Genomic DNA, 17,011 nt, shown 5'->3' on the forward strand with positions numbered 1-17,011 from the left:
ACACAGTTTCTATCTGTCAAATTCACTCTCACAAGGCATTGGTTGGCCTGGGCCTGTAATAAAAGACACTTCCCCAAGCACCATGCAGTGAGACTGAACCTGAAACCACATGGTTGCAGAATGATCTTCACCATAAAACTATACCTGTCCCTCCACATACATAAGCACACACACACACACACAATTTCTTTCTATTAAAGGCACAAGGCCTGAAAGTCTCGGTGGGGTGGGGTGACCTAGTCAATTACATCGATCCCAGTATACTTAGTACTAGTACTTAGTTTATTGACCCTGAAAGGATGAAAGGCAAAGTTGGCCCTGGAGGAGATTGAACTCAGAATTTAAAGACGGATGAAACACCGCTAAGCATTTTCCCCTGGTGTGCTAAAGTTTCTGCTAGCTTGTTGCCTTCACACAAACACACACATACATATGTAAATACAAAGGTAAAATATTCATTCCACACAAACGCACAGATACAAAGATAAACATTCGTACACACACACACACACACTCAAATACAAAGATAAACTGCTGTTATAGAGAGGGCAGGAAACGAATGTGTGACGGTGCAGGTATGCATTATATACATAAACATAGAGAGATCACTTCTTAACGACATGGTTGCAGGTTTCTATCCCTGGGCAAGTATCTTCTGTTATAACCTAAGGCTGACTAATTCCTTCTAAGTGAATCTGGTATATGGAAACTGAATGGAAGCCGGTTATGTGTGTGTGAGTGGATACACACAGACACATATATATATAGAGAGAGAGAGAGAGAAAGAGAGGGGGGAGGGATAGATAGTTAGAAAGACAAATACAGATGTGGATAAGCATAGGTGAAAGCATGACTGTGTTTAGAAGGTTTTATTTGCAATCATCATCATCATCATCGTTTAACATCCGCTTTCCATGCTAGCATGGGTTGGACGATTTGACTGAGGACTGGTGAACCAGATGGCTGCACCAGGCTCCAATCTGATCTGGCAGTTTCTACAGCTGGATGCCCTTCCTAATGCCAACCACTCCAAGAGTGTAGTGGGTGCTTCTACGTGCTGCCGGCATGAGGGCCAGTCAGGCGGGTACTGGCAACGACCACGCTCAAATGGTGTTTTTTACATACTACATGCACAGGAGCCAGTCAATCCGACAACACAGCACCTTGGGTCTCTTCAACTATAGCCCCAGGCTGACAAATGCCATATACAGGAATAATTGGTAAATGGAATATGCAGAAAGCCTGTTATATATGTGTGTGTGTGTGTGTGCATGTGCTCAAACAGCTCACACATATATCTATACAGATCATCTGCACACACACACACTACTGTGTGTGTGTGTGTGTGTGTGTGTGTGTGTGTGTGTGAAAGATTCACTAGCAAAGACATAGGTATGAAATTGGCATAAGTATGCGCACAGTATTAGTCATAAAAAAGGGACAGGAGTCTGCAGTGAAGGCATTCAATTACCAGAAGAAAGCCAAATATTACAATCAATGAAAGAAGGAGAAAAGTACAAGTATCTAAGAGTATTAGAATCTGACAGAATACTCAGTAGAGAAATGAAAACGAAAATTGAGGAGTACATCAGAAGGGTGAGGAAGTTAATAGAGTTGAAGCAAATAGCCTGAATCTAGTGAAGGTTGCAGATATTTGTGCAATATTGCTATTCAGATATTCAGCAACTTTTGTAGATTGGACAAAATCTGAATTGTCAAATCTAGACAAAAGAACTAGGAAGGAATTCAATATGAATGGAAAACTTCATCTAAGAGCAGGAGTAGCAAGACTGTATCTATCTAGAAAGGAAGGTAGCAGAGGTGTAATATCAGTAGAAGACTGTGTAGAGTTAGCTAGAGTAGATATAACATCCTATGTAGGTAATAGTGCGGAAATTTTATTAAGAGCTGCAAGAGTAACTGTAGGAGATAGGGAAACTAAAAAGCCAAATGAAGCAAGATTATCTGACTGGCAAAAAAAAAAAGGCTTTGTATGGTAGATTTCCAAAGGTAGTGGCAGAAAATAGTAATAGTAAGATATGGTTGTAGTTGCACAATGAAAGGGTGGAAAGGGAGATAGAAAGTTTGCTAGTAGTAGCCTTTCATCCTTTTGGGGTCAGTAAATCAAGTACCAGTGAAACAATGGGGTTGATGTAATTGACAAGTCCCCTCCTGCTAAAATTTCAGGCCTTGTACCTTTAGTAGGAAGAATTATTATTATTGATCCTTTAGCATTCAGATTACTTTTTCAAATATAATGTTTATTTATTCACATCATTTTGAATTAATTGTGCATTATCTTGTATCTTGTAGCATTCTCTTGTGATAATATATTTTTGGAATGACATTGTGGGGTAGGTGTGAGAGGCCAGTTGTAGCCAGTTTGAACATAAAACAGGTAGAATATTTCGGCTGAATATAGCCGGTTTAAATGCCAAAGGGTTAAGGAGGTGAGCTAACAGAATCATTAGCGTGCCGGGCAGAATACTTAGTGACATTTCATCTGTCTACATGCTTGGAGTTCAAATTCTGCCAAGGTCAGTTTTGCCTTTCATCCTTCCCAGGCTCAATAAAACAGGTATCAGTAAAGTACTGGGGGTCAATGTAATTGACTTACCTCCTCCTTCAAACTTATTGACCTTCATCCAAAATTTGTAACCAATATTCATCATCATCATTTAATGTCCACCTTCCATATTGGCATGGGTTGGACAGTTTGACAGGAGTTGGCCAGATAGAAGACTACACCAGGCTACTGTGCCTGTTTTGGTGTGGTTTTTACAGCTGGATGCCCTTCCTAACACCAACCACCCTGCAGAGTGGACCGAGTGCTTTTTACATGGCACCAGCACAGGCAAGGTCAGTTTTGGCACAGTTTTTACAGCTGGATGCTCTTCCAAATGCCAAGTATTTCCCAGTATGGACTGGATGCTTTTTAAGTGGCACCAGCATGTATATTTATATATCATCCACTTTTCTAAGTTTATTTGAGGCAGACATTCGATTTCTGAATGTTCTTCCTGTTGCTAACTCCCACCGGTTTCCAACTAAGGGGATATTTCCCCGTGGCCAAACATGTTTCGCAGAATATTAGAAATGTCCCCTCTCCTCACAAAATTCCTTGCCTTGCAAGTTACTTGGTGACCCTGCCGATGCTGGTGTCACACAAAAAGCATCCAACCCATGCTGTGAAGTGGTTGGTATTTGGTAAGGCATCCAGCTGTAAAAATCATGAAAGAACTGATCTTGCCTATGCTGGCACCATGTAAAAAGCACTCAGTCCGTTCTGCAGGGTGGTTGGTGTTAGGGAGGGCATCCAACTATAAAACCCTACCAAAACAGACACAATAGTCTGGTGTAGTCTTCTACTTAGCCAGCTCCTGTCAAACCATCCAACCCATGCCAGCATGGAAGGAGGATGTTAAACGATGATGATGATGTTAGGCTTAATTGAGCTGACCTAAGAGGAAAAGTATTTCCTTAGCGACCAATCCATTGTATGTTTACCCAAGTATTTCAGACAATTTCTTTTTCCCAGATATAATATATCTAGGACTACAATATTGAATGTCTCTTTTTTATTTTTTTATTAAGATTGTAGGGTGCAATATGAAGGAGATTTAGCTGTTATTTCTATCAGGGTCGAGCAATCACATACATGTTTCCTTGTAAACTCATTGGATATTAGTTTACAGGTCTTGATGTTAAAATTAAGTCATTGTTGTGCATAATTTAACTGCAGGAGATTCCATGTTGAATGAAAAGATGAACAAAAGCATTCCACATATGACCATTAAAGCTTCAGCTTTATTACCTTAGAAAAAAAGGTGGGGGGGGGGGGGGAGAGTAATGAGTATTTCAGGAAATTTGACTGCTATTTGTAGCAGACTAAATAACTCTTTTGTTGTTTTGTCCCAAGGCAAGTATTTTGTTAGGTCTCTGTCTGAAACATTTAATTGAGCATGATATATTTAACCTAGATCTTGCAGAATAATTCTCAAATCTTCTTTGGCATGATAACTGCTATGCACAGCGTGCTAACAATTCTGCCAGCTCACCGCAGTAATAATGATAATAATAATAATAATCATCATCGTCGTTTAACGTCCGCTTTCCATGCTAGCATGGGTTGGACGATTTGACTGAGGACTGGTGGACCAGGAGGTGACACCAGGCTCCAATCTCATTTGGCAGAGTTTCTACAGCTGGATGCCCTTCCTAACGCCAACCACTCCGAGAGTATAGTGGGTGCTTTTACGTGCCACCGGCACAAGGGCCAGTCAGGTGGTACTGGTGACGGCCATGCTAGAAATGGTGTATTTTACGTGCCACTTGCACAGGAGCCAGTCCAGCGGCACTGGCAACGATCTCGCTTGAATGTCTTTTCACGTTCCACTGGCACAAGTGCCAGGGAGGCGACGTTGGTAACGATCAACGGCCATGCTCGAAATGGTGTCAACAGCCACACTCGAAATGGTGTCAACGACCATGCTCAAAATGGTGTCAACGGCCACGCTCGAAATGGTGTCAACGGCCACACTCGAAATGATAATAATAATAATAAGCACTGGCTACTGGAAGTGTTACCATGTACATTGTTTTATCTTGGTATAAGAGATGGGCTACAGCAAATATTCTCCTCAATACCACAGATTTGCTTGTTAGTTGTTTGACTTTAACCAGTTGAGCATTCCCTTGGTGGCTGATGATATGTGCATCTCCGATCACGAGCAGAAGTAGTGGGCAGCATCATAGCCATGTGTTGAAAGGAATTCTCTGAGGCTTGAATACTTCACCTCTGGAAACAAATCTTATTCAGGGACCTTTTGAATGGGATGAGCTGCTTGACCTGAAGAAAAGTTTAACTGGGCTCCACCTGCAAGGTCATGCACTGTTTATCTTGATATGAGATCGCCATGTTGCACGCATATGGTTGTGATGGATGTGCCTGATGTACCCTGATCTGACGGGTAGTCATGATGGGTATACTGGACTTTGTACATTTGTATCTCAAGTGTCACTTTGATGGCATGCACAGCTCTCTCACTCAACAATAATCTTTTCAACTATAAGCACAAGGCCTGAAATTTTGATGTAGGAACTAGTTAATTACATAGTCCCCAGTGCTTGAATGGCACTTATTTCATCAACACTGAAAGGATGCAGGGCAGAGTTGGCCTTGGCAGCATTTGAACTCAAAATGAAAGATGGATGAAATATGGTTAAGCATTTTGTCCAGTGTCCTAATGATTCTACAAGCTTGCTGCCTTAATACTCTTTCACTTGTTTCAGTCATTTGACTGTGGCCATGCTGGAGCACCGCCTTTAGTCGAGCAAATCGACCCCGGGACTTATTCTTTGTAAGCCTAGTACTTATTCTATTCGTCTCTTTTTGCCGAACCGTTAAGTGACGGGGACATAAACACACCAGCATCAGTTGTCAAGCAATGCTAGGGAGACAAACACAGACATACAAACATACACACACACATACATACATATATACGACGGGCTTCTTTCAGTTTCCGTCTATCAAATCCACTCACAAGGCTTTGGTCGGCCCAAGGCTATAGTAGAAGACACTTGCCCAAGGTGCCACGCAGTGGGAATGAACCCGGAACCATGTGGTTGGTAAGCAAGCTACTTACCACACAGCCACTCCTGCACCTAATAATAATAAAATAATATTCTGGGGAGGGCATTAGTCAATTAAGTCACCACCAGTATTTGGTACTTTATTTTATCATGTCCTGAATGGATGGAAGGCAAAGTTGACTTCAGCAGGATTTGAACTTGGAATATAAACAGCTGGAAGAAATGCCACAAAGCATTTTGTTCAATGCTTTAATAATTTTTCCAGTTCCACTTAATAATAATTGTATCTGATTAAAGCACAAACCAGCAATTTTGAGGGGAAAAGTTTAACCAATATCAGACTAGTGCTTAATTTTTATTGACCCAGGAAGGACAAAACGAAAAGTTGACCTTGACAGGATTTGAACTCAAAAAGTTAAAAAAACTGGAACAAATTACCACAAAGCATTTTACCAGTTGTTGTAACAATTCTGCTATTGCACATAATATTAGTAAAAATTATTTCAAATTTTTGACACAATGGCAGCTTGCGGAGAGGTTGATTACATCGACCACAGTTTTCAACTGGCACTTATTTTATCGACCCTGAAAGGATGAAAGGCAAAGTCGACCTTGGGAGAATTTGAACTCAGAATGCAGCAACAGGTGAAATACTGCTAAGCATTTCGTCCAGCATACTAATGATTCTGCTGGCTCGCAGCCTTACACATAATAGTAATGATAGAAGCAAAGATAATTAAAAAATAAATATACATAGCTAAGTGACAGTTAATTACAGAGATAAAGATTAATATAATATGGTTAGAATAGAGGCAAAACCAGAGAGGGGAGTGAGAAAGCAGTGTACGGACAGTTTATCAGGAGATATAAATTACAGTGTGAATAAACAAGGAATATGGGAAACAGTGAAATTCAGTTCTAAATGTTGAAACTAGAACACACACATAGGAAAAAAAAAAGAAGTATTTAGTACAAATTATGTGATAAATAGCTTTGCACTAAGAATATTAAATCAATCATTTGTATTTAAACATTGTTATAAATGAGGTGAAAGTTTTAGTCTCCTATTGTGCAAATTCAGTAAACGTGTACAAAGAGAATAGATAAGAAGACAAACAATAATGCATATTCTGTTAATTGGAAACTAAAATCTGGGCAAAGATAGTAGGTGGTGGTATTGATCATGAAGTCATCATCATCATCATCATCGTTTAATGTCCGCTTTCCATGCTAGCATGGGTTGGACGATTTGACTAAGGACTGGTGAAACCGGATGGCAACACCAGGCTCCAATCTGATTTGGCAGAGTTTCTACAGCTGGATGCCCTTCCTAACGCCAACCACTCAGAGAGTGTAGTGGGTGCTTTTACGTGTCACCCGCACGAAGGCCAGTCAGGCGGTACTGGCAACGGCTACACTCAAAATGGTGCATTTTATGTGCCACCTGCACAAGAGCCAGTCCAGGGGCACTGGCAACGATCTCGCTCGAAAATCCTATGAAGGCCAGTTAGGCGGTAAAATGAGGAAACTGGGATTTCAACATTCAATGTCATATAGTAATTGGAGCAAGAAGACCAGGCATTGCAATCATAAATGGAGAGGAAAGATACTGTACAATAACTGTAAGATATAGCATTTCTGCATACAACAGTGTGAGAAGAGGAAAGAGGGTTGAGAAATATTTGGGCCTAAAAAGGTGTAGATATCATCAATGAAAAGAGACCACGATAACTGTATGTCATAGCATCTTAAGAAATGAAAACAGAGTGTATGCGAGAAGGGAAAAGAAAAAAAACTGAGAAATAGTAAGACCTAAAAAGGCATAATTATCATCAACAAAAAGGTGATTGTACAATAACTGTATGATATAGCATTTCTAATTGACAGCAGATTGTATGTGAGAAGAGAAAAGGAAAAAAATTTTAAATAGAAAGACCTAAGAAAGAGAAGTTGCAACTATGTGAAGTATGAAAAGAATTGAAATTGTGTCAATGACAGCAGACAGTTGTTGTACAATTACATCATCATCATCATCATCGTTTAACGTCCGCTTTCCATGCTAGCATGGGTTGGACGATTTGACTGAGGACTGGTGAAACCAGATGGCTACACCAGGCTCCAATCTGATTTGGCAGAGTTTCTATGGGTGGATGCCCTTCCTAATGCCAACCACTCAGAGAGTGTAGTGGGTGCTTTTACGTGTCACCCGCATGAAGGCCAGTCAGGCGGTACTGGCAACGGCCACGCTCAAGATGGTGTATTTTATGTGCCACCTGCACAAGAGCCAGTCCAGGGGCACTGGCAACGATCTCGCTCGAAAATCCTACGAAGGCCAGTCAGGCGGTACTGGCAACGGCCACACTAAAAATGGGTACAAAGGAATGAAATCATGGTTGGAGAAGACTAGAACTGAAATTCAAACAGAATTTTTACAGAAACTGCAGGAATATCAAGGAAGATGCTTGGGAATTGATCTGATGAAAGAATGCCAAAGGTTCAGTGATCATTGGTTACAATTCACTCATAGAGTTGTAAAAATTACATAAGATCTGTGATAATAATAACATTGGTTTCAAATTTTGGCACAAGGCCAGCAAATTTACGGAAAGTGGTTAAGTTGATTACATCAACTCCAGTGCTCAACTGCTATTTATTTAATCAACCCTCATGAAATTTGAACTCAAAGCATAAAACCAGAAGAAATATCACTAAGAATGCTAACGATTCTACTTTTGATTTTGTTGACTACACAGGCAGACAAATCACAAATCTCTTCAGGTAGATGGCCCTGTTTGATCTGTAGAAAAGGTGTAGGTAGAAACTCTGTAAGATGTACCCAGTGTAAGCTATGAACACATAAGAGGTGCAGCAATATTAGAGGAAGGTTAACAAGGAAGATTGGTTTTGTGTGTGGAAGGTGCACAGGTACAATAAACACCCAAAACGTACAGAAAACAGATTCCATCAGATGCCATGAAGGAAAACTAGACGTAGTCGATAGCTTCCGTTACCTAGGTGACCAAGTCAGTTGCAGGGGTGGATGCTCTGAGAACATAACTGCTACATAAAGAATAGTATGGGCAAAGTTCACAGAGCTCCTACCTCTGCTGGTAACAAAGGGCTTGTTGCTCAGAGTGAAAGACAGACTATATGATGCCTGTGTGCGAACAGCCATGCTACATGGCAGTGAAATATGTGCTGTGACTGCTGAGGGCATGCGTAGGCTTGTAAGAAATGAAGCCAGTATGCTCTGCTGGATGTGTAACATCAGTGTGCATGCATAAAAGTGTAAGTATGCTGAGAGAAAAGTTGGACATAAGAAGCGTCAGGTGTGATATGCAAGAGAGATGACTGCGTTGGTATGGTCACATGATGCATATGGATGAGGACAGCTGTGTGAAGAAGTGTTGCTCTCTAACGGTGGAGGGAACCTGTGGAAGGAGTAGACCCAGGAAGGCATGGGATGAAGTGGTGAAATACGATCTTCGAATGTTGAGCTTCACAGAGGCAATGACAAGCGACCAAGACCTTCGGAGATATGCCATGCTTGAGAAGACCTGTCAAGCCAAGTGAGATTGTAGTCGTAACTGATGCTAGTTTTGCTTAACTGGCCCATTAAAAGCATCCTCCAATCATTGGGTGATATGCTGTGCTTGTAAAGACCTTTATTCTTTTATTCGTTTCAGTCATTTGACTGCGGCCATGCTGGAGCACCGCTTTCAGTTGAATCAAATTGACCCCAGGACTTATTCTTTGTAAGCCTAGTACTTATCCTATCGTCCTCTTTTGCTGAATCACTAAGTTACGAGGACCTAAACACACCAGCATCGGTTGTCAAGCGATACTGGGGGGACAAACACAAATACACAACATATACACACACATACATATATATATATACATATATACGATGGGCTTCTTTCAGTTTCCGTCTAGCAAATCTACTCACAAGGCTTTGGTCAGCCCGAGGCTATAGTAGAAGACACTTGCCCAAGGTGCCACACAGTGGGACTGAACCCGGAATCATGTGGTTGGTAAGCAAGCTACTTACCAGTGAAATCGTAGTCATGGCAGATGCCAGTGCCATCTGACTGGTGCCAGTGGCACATAAAAAGCACCATTTGTGTTCTGGACCTCATGGAGGCAATGACGTCAAGCCGAGTGAGATTGTAGTCGTGGCTGATGCCAGTGTCGTGTAACTGGTCTATTAAAAGACCCGTTGAACTGAGTGAAATTGTAGTTGTGGCCAATGCCAGTACCATCTGACTGGCACCTGTGCTAGTGGCATGTAGCACCCTTCAATAGTTGGGCGATATGTTGTGCTTGTGAAGACCTGTTGGAACGAGTGAAATTGTAGTCATGACCGATGACAATGCCGTCTGACTGGCACCTGTGCTGGTAGCACCTAAAAGCACCACTCGAGTGCTGGGCCTCATGGAAGCAATGACAGGCGACCAATACCCTTGGCAATATACTGTGCTTGTGTTGACCTGTCAAGCCAAGTAAGACCGTAGTCGTGGCAGATGCCGGTGGCACGTAGAAACCACCTACTACACTCTGAGAGTGGTTGGAGTTAGGAAGAGCATCCAGCCATAGAAACATTGCCAAATCAGATTGGAACTTGGTGCAGCAGCTCATACCTCCCACCCCCACCGGGCTTACCAGTTTTCAGTCAAACTGTCCAACCCATGCCAGCATGGAAAGCGAACATTAAACGATGATGATGATAATGACGGTTCTTAATTTTATCTACTCCATTCCCTAAATTTGTATGTATATATACGACAGGCTTCTTTCAGTTTCCGTCTACCAAATCTACTCACAAGGCTTTGGTCGGCCTGAGGCTACAGTAGAAGACATGTATATATATATGTATATATATGTGGTTGGCGTTAGGAAGGGCATCCAACCGTAGAAACTCTGCCAAATTAGATTGGAGCCTGGTGTTGCCATCCGGTTTCACCAGTCCTCAGTCAAATCGTCCAACCCATGCTAGCATGGAAAGTGGACGTTAAACGATGATGATGATGATGATGATATATATATATATATATATATATTGTCAGCATCATCATCATCATTTAACATCTGCTTTCTATGCTGGTATGGGTAAGACAGTTTGACTGAAACTGGTAAACTGATATAGCATGGTTTCTACTGCTGGATGCCCTTCCTAATGTCATATATATTTTATTATTTTATTTATTATGTATAAAATGCATGTGTGTGTGTGTATGTTTTCCACTTCTATGACATTCTGGTGTAATGTTTCAACTTGGAAGATTAAAAGATTCGTATGGCTTTTGACCTCACGAAGTTGTAATCTGGCATTTAACAGTAAGTAACCAAATCATTTTGAAATAATTTCACACACACACACACAAATACATAGAAAGATAGATACATTTAAGTGGTACAAACATTCACACATAGAGATTATGCGGTACAAATACACGGAAAGAAATAGAGGTTATATGATAGAAACAGAAGTAATAGAAGTCAATATACGCTAAAGTAGAACGTATATAATTTTAAAAAGATTTATTTAACTTTATATATTACGCGCACATGTAGGTGCATGTATGCCTGTCGTAATGTATGTGTAGATGTCGTTCACCTTTTATAGATATATGTGCGTGGAAAATGTATGTATACGTGTGTGTATTCAAGCATTCACCCCGGTTTGACGTCTTATCGTTATATAATATCCTTTTTTTTCCCCTTTAAACTGTCGTCGCTGACAGAATAAGTCGAATTATATTTTACTATCGAACTAACAAAAGAAGCCTTTCCACGCGTGGTCATTCGACTTGGTAAAAATAACAGCGTTCTTTCGTTAGAAGCAGCAAGCCTCTTTACTATCTTAAAATATAAAGAGAGAAAATCATTCGGAAAATGTAGAAGTCACCCGATGTAAAAAAAAACAAAAAAAAACGGGGTGATCGCGAGAGGAGCGCCTCTGATCATTGTTCCACCAACCGGATCAAAGGTTGACCTGGACCTCTACTACTGCTGTTGCTATTACTACTACTATATTCCGTAACAGATTGAGCTGCTCACTTTCCCCATCGCCAACTTCTATTTCTGTTTCCAGCGGTATCTCAAAATTTTTTTAATTAGGTCCAGTAGTTTCCCCTGATGTTGCAATTTGATCGGAAAAGTGCACGTCTTTGTTTCAATTATCTACTGATTTCATCATTCATCCTAACCCCCATCATTTCTTCAGTTCATTTATTTATTTATTTATTTTGTAAACTACGTTCGTTTTCACAAAATATTATATTAATTATACCATCTTTAAAGTAATTTATATATATTGTTTTAATTTTCTGTTTCAGATTTCTCTATTGTTCTTGTTACTTTTCGGTAGGGGGTGACAAGATTTTGGGACCACCCTGCACAGCCTAACATAGACGATAGAAACAATGTCGGACGTATCTTCGCCTTTGCGGTCCAAAATTCAAATTAGTCGGTAATTTAATATGGTCCTATACAATTATGCATGCATTTATATCTATGACGTAGTTCGTTAGTTCCCCAGGAGCTGAGGTTTCGCTTTAAAAAGATTTTGTACTTATTTAATTTTCTTTTCATTTTTTTCTTTTTTTTTAAATTAAGAAATTTAGCTTCCTTAACTAATTTTTAAGGTAACTCACTCTGCAATTAGCAGCAGCAGTTTATTAAAGATAAGCAATTAAGTCGGCCCACAGCGAAACAGTAAGGTATCGAACTAATTGGTAATACGTTAGGATATTCGATTATCGATGCTAAAATTCTTAATTGCAAAATAAAGACTAAATAATTATCCATATTAAAAAAAGAAAATCGGAATATTTTTAGTTCCTAGGAAACTAATCACCAAAACAGATGGAAAAAAAAAATACATACATAGGAGTGCATTAAAAAATAAATGTGAATTTCGGTCCGTAAAAGCGAGGATACCCGTATATATTATATTTACCTTTGTCGGCATGTTGATAAGGAACTTCGAAAATAAGACAAAAGATCGGCAAAGTAGCATCTTCGACCGAAACAACGCGAGTAGACAATCTTTTCATCATTATTATCATCATCATCGTTATCTGCATCATCGCGGACAGAATTGTGATTTAAACACGGTGCGACTTTCTTATTTTCACTTTTCCTACCACCTATTTCGCCATCTTCTATTTGCATATCATTTGCGCTTTTATTTCCATCATCATCATCATCGTCACCGTCATCATTAGTCTCCTCTCTTTCGCGTTCCAATACCTCCATTTCTTCCACGTTTGATAAAACTACTGACATGATGGAAATAAATGTACAAATGTGTCGCTTCAAATAATTTCCTTTCCGTGTGTCTTTCTTTCTTTCTTAACCTTTCTCTCTCTCTCTCACACACATCATAATCCTTTACGCTTTCTTCCCCTGTTTTTCTCTCACGATTTTTTTTACTCTGTTTCTTTCTCACTTTTTACTTCTCCCACTCTTACTCACGTCTTTCATTTTCTCTCCCTATGCCTGTATAACATATTTTATCGACTTTCGCACTGCCTCACTATGTCTATCTCATTGGTGCTCATTCACCTCTCTCTCTCTTTCTCTTTTCTCCTCCCGCTCTTTGTCAAGCGCACTAAAAAGTCTCGACGATTACATCGATATCTCGACCTACTAGAAATAGCAGCCGAATCATCCTGAAACCACACTTTACTGTTTTAAAAACGTAAGGATATATTAGACAAGTGGTTCTCTATCTAGTTTTTTGTTGTTTTTTTTGCCTATGAACCCCTTTAATTCCTATTTTACTTTGCTGGACTTTCATTGCCATTCGATATATATATATATATCACGGAGATGTACTTGCATAGTAAGTGACCTGATCTGAGATCGTGTGCTGGAACGAAAACGATTGCAGCGTGGAAGGTGTTTATAAGCCATTTAAAATAACACACAAAAACCGTTAGATTCACTTCAACGTTTAAATTTAATTTGTCAAAATATTTTCTTCGCTTTGAGACCGCGACCTGTTCACTGACAAAATTCCATAATACATACATACATATATATATATATATATATATATATATATATATATATATATATATATATATATCCGAGTGAGTGGACAAACTAAAGAAGGGCGCTCAACCAATTTATTGGGAGTTACGTGTGTGTGTGTGTATATATATATATATCATCATCATCATCATCATCATCATCGTTTAACGTCCGCTTTCCATGCTGTCATGGGTTGGACGATTTGACTGAGGACTGGTCAAACCAGATGGCTACACCAGGCTCCAATCTGATTTGGCAGAGTTTCTACAGCTGGATGCCCTTCCTAACGCCAACCGCTCAGAGAGTGTAGTGGGTGCTTTTACGTGTCACCCGCACGAAGGCCAGTCAGGCGGTACTGGCAACGGCCACGCTCAAAATGGTGTATTTTATGTGTCACCCGCACAAGAGACAGTATATATACATATACTCTTTTTTTTACTCTTTTATTTGTTTCAGTCTTTTGACTGTGGCCATGCTGGAGCACCGCCTTTAGTCGAGCAAATCGACCCCAGGACTTATTCTTTGGAAGCCTAGTACTTATTATATCGGTCCCTTTTGCCGAACCGCTAAGTTACGGTGACATAAACACACCAGCATCGGTTGTCAAGCGATGTTGGGGGGGGGGGGACAAACACAGACATACAAACACATACACACATACATATATATATACATATATACGACAGGCTTCTTTCAGTTTCCGTCTACCAAATCCACTCACAAGGCTTTGGTCGGCCCGAGGCTATAGTAGAAGACACTTGCCCAAGATGCCACGCAGTGGGACTGAACCAGGGACTATGTGGTTGGTAAGCAAGCTACTTACCACGTCCGTAAACATAAATCCGAAAAAAGAAGCACACTCTAAGTTATAGAGCAGTACATATTACAGTTAGATAAGGCCAATTTATGGGATTACCTTAGGTTTGATGTCTGTAAAGGGCCTGGCTTTATGGCGTGAAACCTAAATTAATCCCATAAACTGGCCTTATCTAACTTTTATATACATACATACATACATACATACCTACATACATATATATATATATATATATATATATATATATATGTATGTATTATAATATTAGGGAGTGTCAAAATCCGAACTTACAAGGATATTCAATTTAATAATATCAAATTGAATTATATAATGAAAAATATATTAATAATTTATATATATATATATGATGAATGAAATCTAGATTCATTCTAGTAATCGCGAAATCGGTCGATACACAATTAAGTTTATTTTAGAAGAAAGTTGGTCATCTGTTGGTTGTTTTTTCTTCGCATTAGGTACTAAATGTGGTTATTTTGAGAAGTCCACTGTGTGGCGTTATTATTTTTCTGTAATAATGCCCTTTATATAAATATCAGCATGACCGCAGCCACTTGGCTGAAACACATAAATAAATAAATAAATATAGCCAGTTAAAAAGCAGAAGAAAACAAACAAAGGTGAAGACATAGCATAAGCAATGTATATAATATGACGCTCAGAGAAAGAAGAGAGTTGTTGTTTTATGTTTCGAGCATAGCTCTTCTTCAGAAAAAGGAAAAGAAGGAAAGTCCAGAGAGGAAGAAGGAGAAAAAATCGCCAACAGTTCATGTGCGGTTAGATGTCTGAAGTGTCTGGAAGTAGAAGGAGGAAGAGAAAGTGCTTTCTGGGATAGGAGAGTGTGAAAATGGTCGGTATAGATGTGTGTGTGTGTCGTTCAAAAAATCTCAAATACCACAGATGGCACTGAAGACAGTGTGTTGAATGAGGGTTTGATTGGTTCAAGCATGGAAAAGATAGCGAAATTCGGATGGAGATGAACATACCATAACTGATGATGAGCTGAACGACTACTATAACATGACCACTGATGACTACACCGTAACTGATGAATAAATGAAAAGACTGTTTCATAGTGATGATGATCAAGAAGAATTTCGGGTTTCAATCCTGATAAAGTTTAATGACTATATCTAAATGAATAAACACTTTTCTTATCTAACATTTTTTTCTGTTCTGTTTGTAATTCTAGACATTTTTCTTGTCAAGTGGATTTATCAAATTAGACTATTTTCATTAAGTCACTTTCACAAAAATGTTGTAATTTTATAAGCAAAGTTTTGAAATGAAGGTGAATATTTACTCTTTTACTTGTTTCAGTCATTTGACTGTGACCATGCTGGAGCACCACCTTTTAGTTGAGAAAATCGACCCGGGACTTATTCTTTGGAAGCCCAGTACTTATTCTGTCGGTCTCTTTTGCCGAACTGCTAAGTTACGGGGACATAAACACACCAGCATCGGTTGTCAAGTGATGTTGGGGGGACAAACACAGACACACAAACACATACACATATGTATATATATACATACATACATATGATAGGCTTCTTTCAGTTTCCGTCTACCAAATCCACTCACAAGGCTTTGGTTGGCCCGAGGCTATAGTAGAAGACACTTGCCCAAGATGCCACACAGTGGGACTGAACCCGGGACCATGTGGTTGGTAAGCAAGCTATTTACCACACAGCCACTCTTACGCCTAGACATTTTTCTTGTCAAGTGGCTTTATCAGTTAGACTATTTTCATTAAGTCACTTTCACAAAAATGTTGCAATTTTGTAAGCAAAGTTTTGAAATAAAGGTGAATATTTGATAAGATTTAACAAATATTAGTCATGTTTACATTAAAAACGGCCAAGTGACTCCCCAAATTATAGTGCTACCTGTCATCATTATCATCCTTTAACTTGATGATGATGATGATAGATTCCACTATAAGCTGTGAGCCAACTGCAAATACCTACTTTGACAACCCCAAACTAAGGGTGTGACCTATCAACTGGTGCAACCTATCTATGAGTATATATGGTACTTATTTAATATACAGAGCACTCTCTCATGATACCATCTCCCTCCATAATCAGTATCATGACATCACCTCATTAGATTGATATTCCTATACATAGGAGTGGCTGTGTGGTTGAGTAGCTTGCTTACCAACCACATGGTTCTGGGTTCAGTCTCACTGCATGGCTCCTTGGGCAAGTGTCTTCTACTATAGCCTTGGGCTGACCAAAGCCTTGTGAGTGGATTTGGTAGACAGAAATTGAAAGAAGCCTGTCATCATCATCATCATCATCATCATCATCATCATCGTTTAACGTCCGCTTTCCATGCTAGCATGGGTTCGACGATTTGACTGAGGACTGGTGAAACCGGATGGCAACACCAGGCTCCAGTCTGATTTGGCAGAGTTTCTACAGCTGGATGCCCTTCCTAACGCCAACCACTCAGAGAGTGTAGTGGGTGCTTTTACGTGTCACCCGCACGAAAACGGCCACGCTCGAAATGGTGTCTTTTATGTGCCACCCGCACAAG

At 39.8% G+C, this 17,011-nt stretch overlaps 2 protein-coding genes across 10 annotated transcripts in view; one reads left to right on the top strand and one right to left on the bottom strand.

Annotated features, from left to right (window-relative positions):
• LOC106869088 (uncharacterized) overlaps positions 1-13,168 on the bottom strand; it is a 45,462-nt gene extending 32,294 nt beyond the window's left edge. The window contains exon 1 of one of the 4 annotated variants that reach the window (XM_089357709.1): positions 12,557-13,150. In XM_089357709.1, the coding sequence (XP_089213835.1) occupies positions 12,557-12,885 (329 nt within the window). In that variant the 5' untranslated portion in view covers positions 12,886-13,150. Of the gene's footprint in view, positions 1-12,556 lie in introns of all 4 variants that reach the window. The other 3 variants (XM_014914614.3, XM_089357710.1, XM_052970756.2) reach the window with 3 other exon arrangements.
• The window catches only part of LOC106869089 (uncharacterized), a 76,442-nt gene that overhangs the window by 11,031 nt on the left and 48,400 nt on the right, over positions 1-17,011 (top strand). The window lies entirely within an intron of this gene.

The sequence above is a fragment of the Octopus bimaculoides genome, chromosome 9 (assembly GCF_046866305.1).
Source record: "Octopus bimaculoides isolate indiv1 chromosome 9, ASM4686630v1, whole genome shotgun sequence".
In the NCBI taxonomy this organism is placed as follows: Eukaryota; Metazoa; Mollusca; class Cephalopoda; order Octopoda; family Octopodidae; genus Octopus; species Octopus bimaculoides.